We start from the raw sequence: 23,170 nt of genomic DNA, 5'->3' as shown, positions 1-23,170 counted from the left end.
TAATAAATTCATGACTTAAACTATTTACTCCTTACCCTACTTTATTCCTTTTAAAATAAATTGATGTCATTTTAAAATAAAATAAAAGTTATGAAAGTAATGGGGCATAAGTGTTATTTTCCCTTTAATTAATATATTGCCTGGACGAGCCCAACCGGGATTTCTCAAAAAAGACGCTAAATACGACGAGTACATAACAGACAGTACTCTTAAAGCAAAACGCAGTCTTCGAAGTCTCAGCAACTCAACCAAACCAACCAATGCAAACAGATTAAACTCGAAGACTAATGACCAATGATAAATACGTCATCACATATCAGCATCAACAATATAGGCTAGATGGAAGCATTCATCTTAAATTGTGAAAGGGAACGAAAAAAACAAGTAAATGAGCAACCTAGTAAATGGATTAGCGTTCGTTGATGACACATCACCAAGAAAGGTTGCAGGAAGTAGGATCAGGCAAAAATATATACTTTTCCAGCAACTGGTAAATCTATGAATATGAACAGCAGTCCCCTCTATCATCCAGAAAAACTTCTCGAGCCCCCCAAAAGATATGGCTTTCCAAGACTCAACAACCCTCTGTAGACAATGGTCTGGTCAACTTCATGCAGAGCATACCGAACCTCGCAACCAAGAAAAACAAAATTGATACCATCCTCCTCATTTGTTTCAATGTTTCCTTGATGTTCTAATGATGTAGTCATGCTTGAGAAGGTTTGCTCTCAAAAGCATTGATCTCACATCTTGATCAAATTCCTTGCCTGTCTGCAGCACCTTCTGGAAGGTTGCATTTCTCTGATCAGCATGTCGTGCATACAAAATTTTGTTGTGCGAGTCGATTCGAGCCTGCAGGATAGTAACAATCATGATTTATATACATTGAAATTGACTAAACAATACTGTACATGCCAGATGGATACAGAGGTGCATGTTACTAGTCCTCCACCTGTATTTGATTGTCAGTGATCAAAGCTTCAAGTTCCTTTTCCAACCCAGCAACACTCGTCTTGAAAGCATTAGCCATCATATTCAAATCAACCGAGACAAATGGGTGGGTATACTGTATCAAAGCTTTGTTACGGATTTGATCATACAGCGTCTCAACATGGTCATGCAAATGGATGTCAAGCAATAGATTTGCTTTAAGATTCCCTAGATACTCCAGACAAGAAGCATAGTGACTGCATCATAGATAAAGACCGACGGGAAAGACAAGTGTGAGAAAATTAATTCCAAGACTACTTCAGACATCAACAGTTCATTCGATTTTGAACTCCTACAAACATTTTAGTTGGATTAAAGAAATAAAAGTTTGAAGGAAAAGAGAAGCTTGTTAAATTATACACACGCAATGTACAGATAGGCAGGATAGGTTCTCTACGTCTCTTCTTGGATATAATATAATCTATTCTCCTAAGTTCCATCCTTTTTCCTACTAATCCAAGAGTAATAAATCGAACAGCAAGTATAGCTGCAACATCCTCATTTACATAATAACTACTATGCCTCGAGCCCAAACTAATAGCTATACTAATCCTCGATAACCATTCCATCTATCAGGGGGTTGAATGAACTTGATAAAAGGATAAAACAGGATCACCAAATTGCTCAAATAAAATGTTACATTATGGAACTCATCAGTCAGTATAATACATGAACGGGCATTTTCTAACACACACATCAGATGGATAGCATCTACCAATGTTTACTCCACTGAGACCTTCTAGATCTAATTCAAAGTACCATAACAGATTTCAAATTTTACCTTGTATAGAAATCATGAATGAGCTCCCTTATCTCAGGTACCAGCTCTAAGAAATTTCTGAAGTTTATATTGTCAATAACTTTGCTCTGTCAAACAAAATCATCTGAATCAGCAAGTGACATCGTAATTATTATGCAACTACGACAATAAAATCAATTAAGAGCAACAAGAATATTGTATTATTGCCTTCAGTTCTGCTCGGTCAAAACTTGCAAGTGCACAGAGTCCACCATAAGTAGCAACATCTTGGGATGCAATAACTTCAGCGTAGTTGTTACCTAATTCTGGACCAACTTCCAGGAACTGCAACGACCCAGTGAAATGTCAAGTAAATAAAACAAAAGGATTTATAAATCCTTCTGTGGTGCAATTCAATCTAGTAAGAAGAAAAGAATAGAAGAATGCATGGTAAGCTGCTATTAACTCCTCCTGGAAATAACGAAATAGAAGGCAACTGAGCATAAGTACATCAATTAACATTTACCAATAGAGGAAATTAGTTAAGGAAAATGTATGCACAATTGCACATTATGTCCGTCCTACCAAGAAAAGCATCAATTTGGGTATGCATTTGATGGGCCTAAGGTCGTACTATTGCATTTTGCCTTGCAAGACATTAGTTCAGTTGTTTCTTTTCTTATTTTTTGGATAAAAATTTCTTCAGCTGTTTGTTTCAGGAGCAGCTTGCCACTTCAATCCATTCCAGTACAAAAAAGGCCGCAAAGATAAAATGCAAATTAACTTGATCGAATATTGAATATCTATAGAACTCATTTGAACTTCCTTGCAGGACCCTCAATGTAGTGCAAGGGAATCAAGGAAGCAAAAACATTATTAAAATCAATACTCCTTCAGAAATGGCTTCTTCAAAGCTCAAGTGATGTTGTTCTTCAGAATTCTCCTGCTTTCTTTTCTAGATTTTATTCTCTCTGCTACCTCTATATTTCCCAAATTATCCTGATAACTCCCACCACCTTCACTTAGTTGGGATTTCCTCATGGTTTCTACCATTTCATTTCTTTCTTGTTTCATTGGTACTTACAGCTGACCCATAGTTGCTTCATAACCCATGCATCGCTTCTCTCATAGCATTGTGTATTCGCCAATTAATGGCCTGATGCAACTGCAAATCTTTGTTTAACTTGTGCGCTAAGGAATTGCTTGGACGAAGAGGGAGGAGCATGGTCAAGAATGAGGAATCAGAGGAAGGTTCAGGCAGAGCTCACAGAAAATGCCATCAAACCTTCTAAAATGAAGGCTGAGGAGTTGGATGAGAAGACGATAAACATATATGAGCAGTGGGTCAAAACTATTTTTAAGGGCTAAATAAGATAGGAAGAAAAAAGGTTTTAACACCGTCGCAAATATGAACTCGTAAGGTACCAGGAACCCTGTGTGGAACAGTCAAGGACCTCGGGGTGCGTGCAAACTGACACAGATAACAGCGCCATTATGTGTGTGTGAGAGAGAGAGAACTCATGGGGTGTAGTACTTGTTCTGATGATGTTACGGAATCGCTACTGGGTGGCTATTTTGGGGATAAATTTTATTCGTGCAAGCCTTGTTATAGCTTCCTTTAAGTATTTCAGCATGTCCCATTTAATTCTATGAAACAAGAAAGGAATAAGAAATCCCCAACTTATGCTTTGAGTTCGCTCGAACCACAAGTTCAGATAAGAAATCCCCCACTACTTGTACGTAAAACTGTTTCATAATTGGTGATCAAGGACATTAGTCATTGGACATTGCAGGAAGAAAAACCAATTGGAAAACTTGGAAGAAATAAAAAATATCAAGGACTTCAGCATGTTTGAATCATCATGGCATAGGGTAAGATAATGGAGAAATAACTCCTTTTGTTCCATTGCATATGACGTTCTTTTCTTTTTCGTTTGTTCCAAAGAGAATAACACTTTTCTCTATTCGGAAACTCTTTAGGTTTAAGCTTCACATTTTACCCTTACTTACATGTTCTTATGGCCACAAATGTAATAATATTGTTAAGAATACAAATTCTAATGATACTTTGGGATGTACAGTCAAAAACCATCATACTTTAACACAAGATTTGTTGATGAGACAGGTAAGTAAAACAACAAGGAGAAGCCCTTTATCTAACAGCAGAAGACAATTAGTTATGACAATTTTAAAGAATAGCAACAAAGCTGTCCAGCAATCTCCCAAAAATCTTAGGCACCACATTGTAGAAGAACAATTGGCCTTGGCCCCAAATTTCTACTTTTAATAATTCTCCTTGTCATGTCATGTCATGTCCTTCGTAATTTATTGCCAAGTGCAAGAATATATTACCAGAAAAGCATACTTCGTACCTGAGTCACAGCCCAACATGATCTGACCCTAGCTCTTCTGTCAATTTTCTATTAATAGTATTTATCCACTCTTTATAGTTGCCAAAGTCATTTCACACCTAATTATCCAACAATTATTTATTTGCTTGTTTCCATAGCTTCAAATTATCAAGTTTCTACATTTCGATTATCTACAGCCTCAATTCTGTGATTAGCTTAGCGGCAACTAAAATATAACACTTTAGGGAGAATAAATATGAAGGAATAAGAACTTCCAATATTTCAACAACCATTATCCAACGAGTTCCACGTATATAGAGCATGCTACAATATTAGCAGTTGCAAATTTTCAGAGAAGTGAAGCAAGTTGACGAAGTGAAAGAAAAGTCTTTTGGAAACTAGAAGAAGACCAGACCAGATTTAATTTTATATAAATCTAGACTAAAAATTACCCAGAACTGATTCACTCATCAAGATCAGTAAATCATAAATTTGCATGGGAATACAATACATATATCACATAGTGTGATTATCAAATTCACTCATCAAGATCAGTATATCTTCAAGTTTCCAGAAGAGTGAGGAGCACTTGGTCACCTTTCGGAGTACGGTGGCAAGGGCTCAATACGAGTACCTACTCCTTAGGAAGAACGATAGAGGTTTTTATAAGAACAGTAAGGTTATCCTGAGAACCTCACAACCTAGCATAGCTCTTGGTAATGGATCAAGAGAATAAAAGGAAGAGAAAATGAGAGCTTTGTATGAGGAAGGAAGCTCAAATGGTTTGGAAATGTAAAGAGGAGGAGCACAAATGCCCTAATAAGGAGGTGAAAAAGGTTGTGAAGGGGTAGACCGAATAAGAATAGAGAGAGGTGATTTGACAGGACATGGCATAGGACATGATCATAGATAAGAGAACATGAAGTTCGAGAATCAGGGTAAATGGTTAGTAGGTAGTCGAGCATTTTCTCTCTTCCCAATGGAAGAGCAAGGTTCTAGTCTGGAGCACCTATTTGTTCTCTTCCCAGTATTTTTTTTATGATGACGGAGGTGTCCAGGTAAGCTTTCGTGTACCTGAACTAAATTCCACAGGATACATGCCACCTCGCACTGGCAACAAGTACCAGTTAACTCTGTCCACCAAGGCGAGGATAAATGGGAAGAATCACCTAGTGTTTTTTTCTTCCCAGTATTATTATTACTATGTGATTTTATAACTATTGTTGTTTGTTTTTACTTCTATATTTACTATCAATGCTTTTCTTTCTTCAATATTTTCATTGCAGCTTTTTACTCTTGCATTTCTTTCAAACCTGTTCTGAAAAACGATTTTCTTGAGCCGATAGGTCTATTAGAAACCACCTCTTTATCCTACAAAGGAAGGGTTAGGTCTATGTGCATCCCCCCCCCCCCCGCCCCCCAAAAAAAAATCACTTGTGGGCTATATTGAGTATGTTGTTGTTGTAAATGATTTATGTATGTAAAGTGCTTTTTTAAGTCTTTTATGACCAACTGTAATCTGGATAGATTGTGCCTAAAATCATTTCAACCTTCACCAAACTAAGATCATTAAACTAGATCAAGTTCGTTTCTATGAACCTAGATTGAGGACCATAAGGCACTTAATATTAATTCAAGACCGAACCACAACTTAATAGGCCTCATTAGTCAAAAAGGAGACACAAACCTTCCGAGCGGAAAGCTTATACTTCTTTGACTCTAGGTGAGCCAACCCAGCAGCACAACGAAGTTTTGCAACTGTAATAGCATCTAGAGCATCTTGGCTCTGCTCCGCCTTACTAACATAGCTTGTAACATGTGTGAACTGGCCCATCTCAATGCTGACCAGAATTGCATTCATACACATATGGATTATGTGTTTCGCAGTCGTGCAATAATCACGTGTACGAACATAATTCTTAAATGCCTCTCCAAGCTGTCCATGTGCATAGTAGAAATCTCCAAAATCATTGTATCCCATCCTAATGCTCTCTTTGATCAGATTTGTCTACACAGAAAGGTCAAATGAGTTCCACTTGAGCAAAAAAATAAGTTAAACAAACAGAAACAAAAAGTAACAAAATAATGGCAATGACATAGCTAAAAAAGGAAATCTAATGGAAGGGTGGTGCCAAGATGAAGAAAAAGGTAGTAATTCATGCTTAACAGATGAAGCATAAGCCCAATCAAAAGGAATTCTCATGTGTTAGGTTCATACACAGGAAATACGTCAATATCATAATAGTATGCCTGGTCAATAATATGTCAACATCTTGATTCCTTTGCAACTATGCATCTTATTGATGCCTTAATTAACGTTATAATTTTACTTCCTCAAAAAACAGGTCAACTTTCCAACACAGTTATGAGTTAAAGGGATATAATGGCAAGAAAAAAATGCATGGAACAATAAACTGTTCCATAAAGTGTGAGACCATTGTACATAGCAATAAGAAATCTCTTTTGTTTCACTAGAACTAGTATTTAGGTGAGGAGAAAATACCATCTTGTATGGATGTTTGGTCAAACTAAGTGGAAGATGATGGATTCATCGAGAAGAATCGCACCCAGTCGTGCATGTCTTTTACCTTTTTTCTGACGATGTGTTTATTGATAAAAATTTTGGACTTATAAAACCAAAAAAAAATAAAAATTGGCCAGATCTAATAAATCTAAAACAAATGTAATTTGGAGTAAGAAGAGTGGAGTAATCTGTGTTTCCATAAGAATGGGAAAAAGCAGAAAGATAGTTCTTCAAAAAGAACTGTTAATTCCCCCAATATGCACATCAATCAAGAAAGTCTAACCATATTGATCAATCTGAAACTAGCTTGGCTAGCAACTTTTAACTATCCCCACTTAATCTTCCCTCTAGGCAAAGGAAATATATTGTGAGGGTCCATGTTACAAACCGTGCAGCACCGAAATGAATCCAACAACAGCATCAGGTAAAAAAAAACTGATCAGAAAGGAAGTTTCTCATAAAATGCAGGCCTGACACAACGAGGATACAGGTCTATAAACTTACAAATACAAGTATTTTCTCAATTGTCTATACCACAGCATACAATGAAAGTATATGTATTCTTATTCCAAAGATAGATGTTTGATTAACCTTCCCATGTTTCTCTTTTTCCTCCTCTTCTTTTGTCAATTACATACATTCTAAGCAGTTCAGAATTTCCATCTAAAGTAGAAATATATCTTATTAAAAGAAACGCTCGCCAGATAAGTGATAGGCACCAAATGATGGGGAAAATTGGGTGTGGTCAAGCAGGTAACTTACCAGTATCTACGGGGAGTTGAAAATGTTTCATAAGGGTACAACAGCTTTCTACAGTTTCTACTTTTGTCAATTTCAGATTAATTATAAACCATGAATGATTTCTTTTTCCTTTTTAGGTAATGAGTTAGAAATGGTTTAATTTTTTTTAGGAGTCAAAATTTTCATTGACACAAAATCAGAACTAAAAGTACATCAGAAATGGTTACATACAAGGAACTGTTACTAAGATACTTACTCCTGAGTTGCTAATGTATCGTGATGAACAAAATTCGCTTGGCAAGCTTACCCCTTCCATATCCTATCGATAACATATTTGTTGCTTCAGCTAAACCAAATGGATACATCCCTAAGTATGCGCTATAATTGAGCAAGATAAAACTAAAAGAACAACGACAAAAACATAATTACCTTGATTAAGAACACACAGAATAAAACAACAAACACATTAGCCACCATCATCCTAGTTACCTCGCACCCCCTTTCCTAATTATTGATATAATAACCTGACTGTTTTCACTATCTTAATATGAACTGCAACTTACTAATTTATAATAATATTATGTTGTTTCTAAATATCTAGATTTTAATATTAACAAATTAAGTAATCGAATCATATTTAGATTCCAGAGTTATCCAAATTGACTCTTATATGTGAAATGTGCAGAAAACAATTGTAATCAAGGGAATAACAAGCAAATTGACTAAACATGAAGTAAACAATGAAGGGTTTCAATGAACGCAACGTAGATTTATATAGAATAAAAGTTCGCAACGTAGATTTATACAGAATAAAAGTTTTCTTCAAAGAAGGATACCCTATAAGCGTTGAGTTCGCTCTCAAGCTTCTCCTTCCTCAGATCAGCCCGGCGATCCACAGAGTCAGCCCAAGAAGGGTCTGGCCCATAATTGGTGCTCAAACGTCCATCGATTTTCTGCACTACCTCACGGAACAATTGCGTGTTTTCCCCTTTCTTAATCTCATCATAGGCCATTCTCAGAGCCTCCAATTGCATTGAAGCATTGTCACATCGATCGGCTATGAAGAGAAGCCTCATGATTTTTGTCCGGCCGCTGTATAAGGCGGCGTACGCCTCAATATCCAGCTGCTCACTGCTGATAATTGGCCGGTGACGCTGCTTGTTGTCATCGCCGTTGGCGTAGATCTCTTCGGCTATTTGCCCTAAATCCTCGTCGGGTTCCATCGGATATTAATTTCTAGAACGTTCGACCGGAGCTAGGGTTTTTGGTCTGTTTCTTCTCACCACTTCCGGGAGCTACACTGAGAAGAATAAACTTGAACTGATCCTGCACGTGTGTGATGTTTACGAATTTTGTATCAGAAAGTAATGGGCCTTCTCAGCCCGTATCCTGGTACATTTCGAACTGTTTTCCTGCTATGGCCCAGTTTGCATAAATAAAGGTAAAATAACCATACGTAAAGGGCAAAACTACCTAATTAGACATATATTCATGCTATATCTATTAATTTAATCTATACTTTAAAATAATTATTTATTATCCTATTTTTATTAATTAAGTACCATATGCGGGTGAGATACATCGGTTATTAAAAATAGCCAAAAATAGACTTTTCCCACTTAATTATCTTCCTAATTTACTCATTCACTCCAAATCTTTCCTAATTCTTCCCCTCGCACATTCATCACGAACTCTTCTCGAAGGTTTTGTATACTCCATGGAAAGCAAAAGAAAATCATGGTGGCAATCGGAGGAGGAGGCCATCTCTCTATTCTCTCTGCCAGAGATCGCCGTCTCCGGTGAAAACTCCATCAAATCAAGGCCGGCAAAATGCCATGGCCTAAGGGGGATAAAGAGATGGTGGTCAAAATATGCAATTCCATGGCCAGAAAAATGTCATGGCCGAGGAGAACGTCATTATCGGCAGATACATGACTGGAAAGTTTCAGATACATCGCTAGTCAAATTTAGATGTATCTATTTAATATGTATCAAAGATATAGATTTTTGGATATAACGTATGAAACTGATATTTGATACATCAAACTAATACTAGATACATATAAATAGATACGTGAAATTAATACTAGATCATATAAATAGGTACGTGAATTTAATACTAGATACATATAACAAATACATGAAATTAATAGATACATCAAATTAATGAATTTAATATTTTAAAAGTAATAAATAAAATCTATCAAATTACATAATCAATATATACATGTTTTTGTCTTTTATTAATAATATTAATGAATTTATTATTTTAAAGAGCAATAAAATGAAATTAATTAAACATAGATACATTCTTTGATTTCCGCCTTATTTTAATGAATTTGATTAATTCAAATTTTCAGAATTAATTGTCCATGTATCTGATAAAGGCTTTTTATGTACCACCATCGTGTTATTTATGAGATTTTATGTAATAAGGCAAAATTGTGGAAAAGAAGTAATTAGCTTCTAAAGTAATGAGATTTGTGTAAGTTCCCCTACAAAATTAAGGAAAAATTACATGGCTTAGAAAAAGTTTCTTACAATATTTATAATTCGTAAATGCACTTTTAAAAATTACAATTCTTAACTACAAATAGAATTTTGTAGCCAACACCTTTTTTTAGCTTATTTTGCTTCAACGGCTTAATATATAGGGAATCATGGAACACTATGAATGACCTGTTGAGCTAAAAGCAAGTTGATTGATCTATTAGTGAGTTAAAAGATGACTTGAGTAGTTAGAGTAACTCAGGTTGTTAGAATATGGTTAAAGAGTTAGTTAGTTTGTTAGACTAATTATTCATGTGCATTAGACTTAGTTAGTTAAGAGATCAAGTCTATAAATACCCTTGATGTAAATCACACAAATTCAACATATATGAATGAAGAGTGAGATATTTTTAGATTGTCTTCTTCTCTCAATTCCATCTCTCTCGAGTAGTTAAGATTTAAAGCTTTATCCATGGAAGCTTACATGGTATCAGAGCTTTGTTCCGATAGCCTCACTACTTGAAGGTTGAAGTTATTGAAAGAGCTTCAATTCTACCAAAACTTAATGAGAAGAAACAAATTTAGTTCAAGCATCAATGGCAATGGATGATGCTAGTGTTGTCTGTAATTCTGCTGCTAGTCCAAGCAGTGGAAGAGTTGAGATAGATCACAATCATCCTTTGTATCTTTATCCAAATGATACTCCAGGTAGTTCTCTGATCTCACTACAACTAACTAGATCTGAAAACTATGCTCTGTGGAGCAGGTTTATGGCCTTAGGTCTGTTAGACAAAAGCAAGTTAGGCTTTATTGATGGTAGGCACACCAAAGATAAGTTTGATGAGTCTATGCATGACTAGTGGGAGAAGGTAAATGTTGTAGTTCTATCATGGCTTATGAATGCAGTAAAAAAAGAGTTGTTGAGCAGCATAATCTATGCATCTAATGCTCACAAGATTTGGTTAGATCTAAAGAAAAGATTTGATATTGTAAATGGATCTAGAGTATTTTATATTCATAAGAAAATTGCAAGGTTAAATAAAGGAACACTATCAGTCTCAGAGTATTTTTCCAGAATAAGAACTCTGTGGGATGAATTTGATGCACTTATGCCTTTGTCTAAGTTGTAGTTATCCTAAGTCAAGGAATTATTCTCAGCACTATGGTCATCAAAGGTTTCTGCAGTTCTTAATGGGAGTCAATGAGACATATGCTCAATGCAAAAGTCAAATCCTGATGATGTCTCCAATTCCAACACTAAACAAGGCTTACTCTATGATCATAGATCATGAAAGTCAGAGGTCTATATCTAGTTCATCTATAGTAAGTCAGGTGCCTGACTCACTGGAAGGAATGGCTTTCTTCAGTGAAGGAAGTTCTAGTACTCGATTTAGAAGAGGCACTGGTAAAGGAGTCGTTACTGGAATTAAGAATACCTATAGTAATTACTCAGGTGAAGATTCAAGTTCAGGAAGCAACAATCCTAACAGACTATCTACTAACAGTGGTTTCAGACCACTAAAAAGAGCTCACTGGTGTCTAAATTCTGCAGCTATAATGGACATACGCCTATAGGTAGTTTTATATCAGTCACTCACAAAGGAAGTTTCAAAGTACGAACAGATCAGTCTATCTCAAATGTGTTATTCATAGTAGATTTTAAGATTAACCTGTTGTCAATATCCAAGCTAACTAGGGAATTACAATGCTCAGTAACATTTTTTCTTGATTTCTTCTTATTCCAGGATCTCTACACTGGCATGGTGAAGGGAATTGGTAGAGAAAACCAATGACTATGCATTTTGAAAGACAAATCTGTAGTTCAAAGATCCAGTTGTAAGATAAATAAATGTTTCTACAATGTTGAACAACTTACTAAGTCCAGCACCTTATGGCATGAAAGATTGGGACATGCACCTGTGGAGCATCTCACGAAGAATGCAGGTCTTAGTCATCTAAGACATGAAGGTTCTATATGCACTGTATGCCCCTTGGCAAAACATACAAAATTACCTTTTTCTATCAGTTGTTCTAGTTCTAAATTTGCATTTGATCTAGTACATTGTGATATGTGGGGTCCTTATAGAGTTCCTACTCATAATCACAAGAGGTTATTCGTTATTGTAGTAGATGACTTCACTAAGTTCACTTGGTTGTTTCTAATACAATCTAAGTCTAAAGTAATTGTGGTGATCAGAAATTTTCTTACCAGAATAAAGAACATGTTTGATAACTCTATCAAATTTTTGAGAACTGACAATGGATGTGAGTTTTTTAGTGCTGAGTTTCAATCTTTTTTGTCTAACCTTGGCATTTTACATCAAAGTTCTTATGTATATACTCTCAGTTGAATGGAGTTGTCGAAAGAAAGCACAGAACTATTCTAGGTGTAACAAGGTCTCTCAGGTTCTAAGCTACTATTCCCTTAAAGTTTTTGGGGTGAATGTGTTACTACTGCTATGTATCTAATCAACAGAACTCCTTCCAAAATCTTGAAATGTAATTCTCCCTTTGAGCTACTCTATCATCACCCTCCATCTTTTTCTCACCTTAAAGTGTTTGAGTATCTAAGATATGCTTCTAATACCAATTCTTCAGATAAGTTTGTTATAGAGCTATTACTACTATGTTCATGGGGTATTCCTTAAATCAGAAGGGGTATAAGATCTATGATCTTCATTCTAAATGTTTTTTTGTAAGCAGAAATGTTATTTTCCAAGAGTCTGTATTCCCTTTCCTTTATGTCAAAAATATTGGCACACCTCTCTTTCTTGTTATTGAGTTGCCAGTCTTAGATGTTGTTTATTCCACAACACCATGTTCTGATCCTCATCTTTCCGTCTCTCCACAAAGGCACACTTTCTCTCTTGTTTCACCATTTGTATTACAACCTTCTCTGTCAGCTCTTGATCCTCAGTTGGATCATACCTCTCACTCTGAGACCCCTCCTCTTTTTGAACCTCCTCTTGTTGAACCTAGAAAGTCCACCAGAATCAAAACTACTCCTGTGCGGCTCCAAGATTTTGTAACTTTCAAACTACACATATCTTTATTCTGTACCTATCCACTATCTTCCTATCTTACCTACTCTCATCTTTCTACCTCCTACCAGCATGCTCTTTCTGCTTATTCCTTCATTTCTGAACCAATAACCTTTCATCAAGCCTCCAAAGATCCAACTTGGATCAAGGCCATACAACTTAAAATTACTGCACTAGAGGATAACAACACTTGGTTTATTGTTGATCTTTCAGCTGGTAAAACACTTATTTATTGTAAATGGGTATATAAAGTAAAGTATAAGGCATCAAATAAAGTTGAGAGGTATAAAGTAAGGTTAGTAGCTATGGGGTACAGCCAATGAGCTGGGGTGGACTATTCTGAGACTTTCTAACCTGTTGCTAACATGGTGATTGTGAGATCTATTGTTGCACTAACTGCCTCAAATGAGTGGTTTATCTATCAAATGGATGTTCACAATGCTTTTTTCAATGGTGATTTGATGGAGAAAGTTTATATGCACATTCCTGAAGGGTTTACTAGACAGGGGGAGACTAAACAGGTCTGCAAACTCTATAAGTCATTAAATGGGCTAAAGCAGGCACCTAGACAATGGAATAGAAAGTTGATTGATGCACTGATTCAAATGGGATTCATCCAAAGTCACTATAACTACTCTTTCTTTACAAAGAAATCAGAAGAGAAGTTGGTAATCATTCTAGTCTATGTGGATGATCTCCTAGTTACTGAAAATAATTAGGCCATGAAAGATCTACAACAGAAATTCAAAATGAAAGACCTTGGAGAACTTAAATTTTTACTAGGAATTAATATAGCTAGGACACAAGAAGGAATAGCAATGTATTAAAGAAAGTATGCTTTAGAGTTGGTGTCAAAAGTGGGATTAAGTGGAGCAAAGCCAGCCAGTACTCCACTTGAAGTAAATCAAAAACTAACATTTGTTGCATATGATACTTGTATATAAAATGCAGAAGCCTGTGGTGATGAAGAGCTGAAAGATCCCGCAGCATATCAAAGATTAGTTGCAAGCTTACTATATCTTACAATGACTAGGCCTGGCATAGCTTTTGTAGTGCAAGTACTAAGCAATATATATACACAGTCCAAAGAGGTCACATATGAAAGTTGCACTAAGAGTAGTAAGATATATCAAAGGCACACCTGGGCTGGGATTACAAATGCCAGCAAAAAGTGTTGATCATCTATCTGCCTACTCTGACTCAAATTGGGGGGCATGTCTAGAAATAATGAGATCAGTAACTGCTATTTAGTAAAGTTTGGTGGTGCCTTAATCTCTTAGAAATCTAAGAAGTAAGAAATTGAATCCAGAAGCTCAGCTGAAGCTGATTTAGAAGCATGGTTTTCTGCACTGCAGAGATTACATGGCTGATTGGTTTGTTCAAAGACCTAAGGGTTCAGATTAAAGAACCTGTAAGCTTAATGTGTGACAGTAAAACTGCAATTCAGATAGTTGCTAATCCCATATTTCATGAGAGAACTAAACATATTGACATTGATTGTCACTTTGTAAGAGAAAGGATCATCAAGGAATAATCAAGACTGATCATGTGTCTATAAATGAACAAGTAGCTGATATACTCACAAAAGGATTAGGAAAGACACAACATGAATACTTACTAGGTAAACTGGATTAAAAGACATGTTCAAGCCATCAGCTTGAGGGGGAGTGTTGAGCTAGAAGCAAGCTGATTGTTCTACTAGTGAGTTAAAAGATGACTCTCGTAGTTAGAGTAACTCAAGTTGTTAGAATATGGTTAAAGAGTTAGTTTGTTAGACTAACTACCCATGTTCATTAGACTTAGTTAGTTAAGGGATCAAGTCTATAAACACCCTTGATGTAAATCACACAAGTTAAGCATGTATGAATGAAGAGTTAAATATTTTCAAATTGTCTTCTTCTCTCAATTCCATCTCTCTCGAGTAGTTTAGATTTAAAGCTTCATCCATGGAAGCTTACACGACCATCATTGGCTAATCATAATGCCGCCAATGACATTGTGCTCCCTCACTCTTGCTTTGAAAAATCTTTATCTTTCGGCAACACTTGTTGTCAGATCGAGATGAAAGTCTTACTCTCGCGCTGATATTGATGACTGGTTAAGTAGGATAGAACATGGGTGATCTAGGAATAAGGACGATGTACGATGATGGTGTTCCAGCGACAAGCCATTGTTGAGAAATCAAATTATCGAAAATCTTTTGTGTCAGACTCTTTATTTTTTCCTGATACTAATGTATAAAATATCTCTGTGTTGCTCCTCATTGTCATTAGTGAAATGCAAATCTATAAAGGGGTATTAGACCTAAAAATTTAAACAACGTTTGTAAGTGAGAGTGTGTATATATATATTTAAAAAATCACAGCTAATACTAGTGTACTGTCATTGATGACCTTCTTGTTCAGGTAACCTTCTTTCTTGGCTGAAAAACTTCATTTTCGACAAACTTCTTTTCTCTGTGCTATTATAGTGTCACATACAATGCTGCATGTATCAATGTATCACACAATCTCATTAAAGACAAGTACGATACACTAAAATACAGTGACATATAAGTGTATGTTATGTGTATTTTCAATAGGCGTGTGTTTCATATTCAATCTGTTGTAATTTTATATCTTGATACAACGAAATACAATAGACATATGATAAGTTGGTATTTTACCAGCATATCTAATTTTAATCTTAGACTTTTGCAATGCTTAATTGAGAAAATAGTACATCTAATGTCGTTTACTTATCTTTATAAATTTTATATGATTGAAAAGTTTTTGGGAAAAATCAGGTCAAAAGAGGATCAAATTGAAGAAAACGAGAAAAGTGGTTAAAAGTGCAAAAACTGAACAAAAAATAATTCTGAAAATCTAAGATTATTTTGATCATATTTTGATGTAGAAAAATTGAGGATATATAAAAGCATAACTTGGGAAAATTTATTGTCATCTTCGGAGGAAAACACAAGTTTTTGAGAGCTAGGGTTCCACACCATTCTTAAGGTTGAAGATTTGAAGATTTAGATGAGAAGTCTCTTAAACTTTTCTCCATTTTTTTTCTAATTTATTGCTTCATATTGAATATCTAAGTATGTAGTATTTTATTCCTTACTTGAATCTTGTTTATGAAAGTATTCATTATTAAAGTTTGGTTTAAATCTCATATTTTGCTTGTGTATTGAATAATTTTTATCTTTAATGAAGTGAGTTAATGTTTCTTTAATCATTCTTGTTCTTTAATGTTTTTTAAGGAGTAGCTAACGGTAGAATTCATCCATTTACTCATAAAAAATTTAATTACTAATAATTTGTGACATTAATCCTTACCTAATAGTTCAAGCTAATGATAGTAGAAAGTTTACTTATTGTGCTTACTTGCGCTAGAGATAGCCAACTAGAAAGTTTTGTTAGTGTTTGAGAGGAACTAATGTAAAATTGCTACCTGAGACTAATTAACATAAACTCACTCTTATTTGTAAAATTGTGAAATACACTGGATCGTTACTGAAGAATGATTTTTTTCGTATCCATATTTGTGACAATTGATCATTATACTTGCTTTCTTGATTAGTTCCATATTAGTTATATTTTTTCTCAAAAATTAAAATATTAGTGTTTGGCTTAGTATTGCTGGTGATAATTCCCAACTTACTTGATCACGTATATATTGTTCCTTTTGCTGGCACTAGCATTCCTAGTCCAGGAGTTCCTTTGATGTATCTCACTATCCTCATAGCAGATTTCATATGAGATTTCTTGGGAGCATGCATGTATTGGCTGAGAACTTGAACCACAAATACTATATCAAGTCTAGTCATTGTAAGATACAATAGCCTTCCCACTAGCCTCTGATATGCTGTTGGATCTTCTAAAACGTCATCTTCAAGTGCTCCTGTATTTGGTATATGTTTTTCATATTCCATAGAGGTGAGTTTCTGATTCACTTCAAGTCGTGGCTAGTTTTGCCCCACTCGGTCCAGTTTCTGCCACTAATTGTAAAGTATACTTCCTTTGACTCATTACTATTCCCTCGTGTGGTCTAGCCATTTCAATTCCCAGAAAGAACTTAAGTTCTCCAAGATCTTTCATTTTGAATTTGTTCTTCAAATCTTCCCTTGCTTGAATGATCATGTCCTGATTATTATCAATAACTATTAAGTCATAAACATATACTAGGACGATTACTAGCTGTCCATCTGACTTTTTTGTGAATAGAGAGTAATCAAAGTGACCCTCAGTGAATCCCATTTGAATTAGAGCATTAGTGAGTTTCCTGTTTCACTGTCTTGGGGCTTGTTTGAGTCCATATAATGACTTATGAAATTTGCAAACATTCATAGACCCCCCCTGTCTGGCAAACCCTTCAGGAATATGCATATACACTTCTTCTAAGAAGTCACCATTGAAAAAGGCATTATGCACATCCATTTGATATATAGACCACTGATTAGAAGCAACAAGAGCTACAAGTGACCTGAAAGTAACCATCTTAGCAACAGGGAAAAAGTTTTCAGAATAATCTAAACCAGTTTGTTGACTATACCCCTTAGCCACAAGTCTTGCCTTATACCTTTTAACTTCTCCTGATGCCTTGTATTTTACCTTGTATATCCATTTGCAACCAATAGGTTTCTTTCTAGTTGGGAAATCCAAAATAGACCATGTATGATTATCCTCTAAAGCAACAATTTCTTACTGCGTTGCCTTGATCCAGGAAAGGTCTTGGGATGTTGTTTAAAAGAAGTAAGCTCAGGAATAGAGGAGTACACAGACAAACCATATTGGTAGGAGAAAGACAAATTGGTGTGAGTAACATATGATGACAATGAATAGGCACAGGATTGTGAAGTAGAGGAGCTAATGGTCACAAAATCATTCAGCCAAGCTGGTGAATGTTTAACTCTGATGGTCTTCCTGATTGTAGGAGGAGGTGCAGAAGGGGAAACAAAAGTAGGTGGTTGGACAAAAGGCTCAGAAGGAGAACTAGATTGAAAAGGAGGCTCCCCCTAGACTATATCATGTAGGACAATATTTGGTTGAGTTTGTGAGATAGGATACAAACTAGAAAGTTCTATGATAGGGAAAAGTGGAGTGCCACAAGACTTAACATGAATGAATGGAAATATAGATTCCTGAAATATTACATTTCTGCTAACAAAAAAGGTTTTGGAGTGAAGAGCATCAATGATGTACCCATTCTGAGTTAAAGAGTATCCCATGAATATGCTTGGGACTGATCTAGGTGCAAACTTATCTGACGAATTAGTTGAGGAAGCACAACTAAGACAACCAAACACTCTGAAGTGAGAAATAAAGGGATGATGACCATACAAGAGTTAAAAGGAGATTTGAAGTGCAACATATTTGATACCCAATTTTGGCTCTCTATGCTCAAAATTAACTTCTTCAAACTTCTTGATCATTAAAGAACACAAATTATTATTTACACATTTTTAGTTTTTTTTGAATTATTAATAAGTATTCTTATTTTAGAATTTTCATAAATTTATTCTCATCTTTTTCCTTTTAATAATTTATGGATGTGCTTTTCTTAGTTTCATAAATAATAGGATTCTTATCCATTTATTGTTATTGTAAATTTTTATAGTCACAATATTTTTACAGTCATCAACAAACGTACACAACATAGCACTATAATTTATTCTTTACAACATAGTATATCTTCCAAAATATCGATTACATTTTTTTTGTGTTATATATCGATACATATTATTTTTACATTAATTATACTTTTAGCACAGTCCGCAGATATAGAAGGTCGAAACAGTTGACACCAAATTTTGGACCGATATTTTTAAAGTTCATACTTTTAAGTATTTTATTTGTTAAATAGTTCAAAAGTGCATTTTTACAATTTTAAATCAATTTTATCTATAATTATCCTTAGATTAAGATTTTTATCAATTTATTTTATTTAGTTTCAATTATAGCTATTTTTTTATAATAGTTCATTAATTTACATTTTTACATGTCATCTGTTATATTTGTTCATAATCATTTTAGTATTTTTAGCACAGTTTAGGAATACATTAAAATACAGATAAATATTAAATTTTTCCCACAATTATAAGTAGCCACTAATCACACAAATTTCCCCACAATTATACCTACCCCATTAATCATATAAATTTTCCACAATTACTCCTACCTAACTAATCACACAAATTTTTCACACAATTTTACCTACCCACTAATCACACAAATTTTTACCACAATTTTACCTACCCCACTAATCACACACAATTTTCTACACCTATATAATCATTTTCAAACTCTCTCTCTTCTCCTACCTTATTCTTTCTTAAAAAAAAAACACCCATCAACAACTACAACAAAAGTTCAACACCTATACACTATAATTTTCTACACCTTTACAATCATTTTCAAACTCTTTCTCTCTCATCTCTAATTCTCCTGGAAAAAAACACGCTCATAATATTTATTCTTATTCTCCACTCTATTTCCCACCCTCACTATAAATAACACCAATTTTAACTCTTCTTCACTACTTTATCCCTCTCCTTCACATTTCTCCATTAAAATCAACCAACAACCACCAAACTCATCAAAATCTTCTTTTTTTCCAGCCCAAACACACTTTATTTTTGGTTAGGTTTGAGCTTTCGCTCCCGAATCTAACTAGACATAAATGTTGATTCACTTTGTTTTATGATTTTGCTGTTCTTGTTGCTATATTTTATTGCATTTCTACGTATATTGTTTTTCATTTCAGATCTGGACGAAGGAGTTCAAACTCTAGCCATTGTTTTCTGTGTTTTTATTTTCTCCGGTCATTATTAATGATTCTCCATTAAGTTTTGTTTACTATTTTTGTTTGGGCCATTTTGTTCGACATTTTTAGTTAATTCGGACGTTTGTAATGTTATTTCTTTACCTCAATTTTGTTTGTTTCCTTTTTAAACTGTTTGCAAGTCCATGACCAATGAAAAAATCTCTCCGTCAATTTTTGAGGCCTCCCTATTTTAAAAAACGGAAATTTTAGTTTAAGTTTACATTTTACATTAGTCTATGAATGATTGAATGAAATCCATTATTTTGTTTACTTTGGCTATTACTTTCACTATTATCCATTACTTTATTCATTTACTATTATTATTTATTTTGTTTAGGTTTGACCACTTTTTATTTTGTTGGAATTGATGATTTACATTTTTATAAGATTTTTGTTAGGTGAACTTGATTGATTTTGTTGGTTGTTGATGTTTACTTAATTCTTCCATAGTCAATTATGTTTGTTGTCCCTGTTTAGCCATTTTTTATTTATTTATGTATTAAAGAGATGTATTTTTTCACATATAGGTTAGATTGTTTTTAATAGCTATGTTTCTCTTGTACACAAGTGTGTTTGATGACTATTTTGTCCACAGTGAGTACATGGCATATCATAATAATTTTCACCAGATTTTATAGAATTATTCTTGAAACCTATTTCATGTTTAGTTGAGGATTGACTTCTTTGAATATCATCAAGCATTGTAGATGACTTAGTCCATCTCATATTGATCTCCAATTCCCTTTTAATGTTTTTGAGTTCTTCAACCAGTGCCTCATTCTTCTTAGTTAAAAGTTGTAATTCGTTGTTTAACCTTTTAATAGTTTCATCGAGAGCAAGGTGTACATTGGTTTGTACTTTTTTTCTTTCCTAGAGGAGTTCATTTCATTAATTTTTTCTTGAAGATTGTTGTTTAAGGCTTCTAAAGTCTCATTCTCTGTTCTAAAAGCTAAATATTCATCCAACATCTATTCTTTTGCAACATATTTTTAATGATATGCATCGATGAGTACACCAGATAGAGATTCTAGTTTCCTTTTGGAATAGAGATGAAGATTTTCTTTGATTTGATGAAAGCTTACCTTGGACTACTTGGTGTCCTCTTCATCTTCTTTTGAATTTGTCCCAGCCATCAGAGCTAGGATTGTGTCTTTCAACTGATAATGATTCTCTTCATCTTCTGACTATGCAATTGCCATTAATGCTAGAAAGTCGTACTCCCTTTATCCTTCCATTGCCAGTAATGACTGATTTTCAGCTTCAATCTCATCAGACACTTCTCCAGAAGAATTTTCCATTGCTGCAAAAGCTTTCTTCATAGTCATGTCAGCCTCTTGATTGGTCATTCTTCGATTTGTAGGAATGTATTGATCACTCCTGACTTCTTTGGTTCTTTCAAGATTATTCTTTTTGTACTTCATGGCCCATAGTGGGCAGAATTTGATGAAGTGGTCTGGACTTCCGCACTTGTGACATAATTGCTCTCTCAAGTCTTTGTCACTGGTTCTTTGAGATTGTCATCTCTGACTTGTTTGCCTTTTTCTCAGCATTTTTTGAAACCTTTTCATCATTAATGTTATATTCTCTTCTTCAAAATCATCTTTCTTAGTGGTTTTAAGCACTAGGTTCTTCTCTTTCCTTTTGCCTCCGATTTCTTTCTCTTTATTCTTCTTAGTTTCATAGGTCAGCAGATTTCCAATGAGTTTGTCCATCATCATAAGTTTGGATCGCGTGCCTCAGTAATCGCTTCTATTTTGCTTTTCTATGATTCAGGGAGAATACTTAGGAGTTTCCTGATAGCCTTTCAGATTGGAATTACTTCTCTCAGAGAGTAGATTTCATTGGTTATGGCAGTAAACCTAGTATGCATGTCTTGAATTGTTTCTCCATCCATCATTCTGAACAGTTCATACTGTCGATTTAGATTATCGATCTTAGATTTCTTGACTTGATTTGTTTCCCCATGGATAGTTTGCAAGATGTCCCATATTGCCTTTGCATTCTGACAGAAAGATATTTTGTTGCATTCATCTGGACCTATTCCATAAATTAAAATCTTCTTATCCCTTGCATTGTTTTGAATTGCCAATTTGTCTTCCGTATTCCACTCCTTCCTGTATTTTGGTACCTGTATTGTCCCATCTGTTCCACTTTTTATAGGAATAGTAGGTCCGTCAAGGATAACATTTCAGAGGTCAGAATTATCTCCTATCAGATGATCCATCATCCTATTTTTTCCACCATCCGTAGTATTTTCTATTGAATAGTGGTGGCCCTGTCTATGATTGTCCTTCTTGTGCTGTGGGTGGTGCAACCATTGATCCTTTTCAAGATTTGAATCTTTGAGTGAAAAGACCTGCTCTGATACCAATTGAAAAAACCTATACCACCTAACGAATTCAAGAATCAGGTTCTTGAACTAGTAACACGAAAATAACAGTAAAGACAAGACACAAAATTTATTGTGGAAATATTCCTTGCTCAAGGGAAGAAAAACCACAACCTACACTCATAGAATTTTCACCAAACTTCACTAATCTTTCAAAGAGCAGTTTTAGATTACAACTCAATAATTAAAAAATTAACTCAAATCACTAAACTCTAACGATTAACTATAATCGCAACTCGAACTCTTCAAGAAGTTAAACTCACTTCTTGTTACAAGCTTCACTTTCTACCTTAGAAAATTATAATTCAATAATATTCTTAAGTAGAGTTCAAACACATGAATTAACTTTCAGAAAGAAAACCTAACTCTAGTTCTTCTTTTTTCAATGTTTTTCTCTTGAACTGCTGCTTTGCCTCTTGCTTGACAGAAAACTCTTGATCAGATTTTTCAAGAAGCCGCTGCAATTAATGTCATAGCTTCCCTTTTATAGTGTGCAAATATAAACTTTATTGAGTCCTATTTGGAAAACTATTTGTCCACCTAATTCTTTTCCTTTTAGGAGTCCTTATTATATCACTTTCCTTGTTTGTTGCTATTGACTTTTTATTTTCATTTTGTTGAGCTCTAAAGCCGGGTATTCTGTACCAGCTCGGCTAGATAGCCCTTTTTGTTTTAATCTTTATGTCTTGTAACGTGTATGAACTTGGTTCACCTTTGCCATTATCAAAACTCAGAACATTATTGGGTCATCAGTAACCGACGAGAAACAAGTCGAGGAAGTTGTCGCCTACGTTGTCGAAAAATACGGTACATTTGACATAATGTTCAGCAACGTGGGCACCCTAGGCTCCCTCAGGAGCGTTCTCGAAATGGATATGACGGTGTTTGACAGGACAATGGCTGTTAATATGCGGGGATCCGCGTTAGCCGTGAAGCACGCGGCTAGAGTCATGGTAGCTAAAAAAATCCGCGGCTCCATAATATGTACGGCAAGCCAGAGGCTATCCTAGCTGGTCCAGCTCCGTTAGCCTACGTGGGATCGAAACACGCCATCGTAGGCGTGGTGAAAGCGGCTGCACTGGAGCTGGGGCAATGTGG

General features: G+C 35.0%; 1 protein-coding gene across 1 annotated transcript; it reads right to left on the bottom strand.

The window, feature by feature from the left end:
- Positions 1-285: 285 nt before the first annotated feature.
- Positions 286-8,689, bottom strand: LOC129886650 (COP9 signalosome complex subunit 1). The gene is made up of 6 exons (XM_055961429.1): positions 8,182-8,689; positions 5,768-6,088; positions 1,958-2,074; positions 1,772-1,857; positions 953-1,187; positions 286-852 (listed from the first exon to the last, which is right to left on the bottom strand). The coding sequence occupies exons 1-6, from the start codon at positions 8,566-8,568 to the stop codon at positions 676-678; spliced, it is 1,323 nt and encodes a 440-aa protein (XP_055817404.1). The 5' UTR covers positions 8,569-8,689; the 3' UTR covers positions 286-675.
- Positions 8,690-23,170: the final 14,481 nt, after the last annotated feature.

The sequence above is a fragment of the Solanum dulcamara genome, chromosome 4 (genome assembly GCF_947179165.1).
Source record: "Solanum dulcamara chromosome 4, daSolDulc1.2, whole genome shotgun sequence".
In the NCBI taxonomy this organism is placed as follows: Eukaryota; Viridiplantae; Streptophyta; class Magnoliopsida; order Solanales; family Solanaceae; genus Solanum; species Solanum dulcamara.
Note: the sequence above shows the minus strand (reverse complement) of the source record. Positions and strands in the feature narration are given on the sequence as shown.

Coding starts and splice junctions, on each gene's coding strand:
- LOC129886650 (XM_055961429.1), bottom strand. CDS start 8,568: ATGGAACCCGACGAGGATTTAGGGCAAATAGCCGAAGAGATCTACGCC. Junction 6,089..8,181: donor GCGAACTCAACGCTTATAGG/GTATCCTTCTTT, acceptor CTTTCTGTGTAG/ACAAATCTGATCAAAGAGAG. Junction 1,858..1,957: donor TTGACCGAGCAGAACTGAAG/GCAATAATACAA, acceptor TTTGTTTGACAG/AGCAAAGTTATTGACAATAT.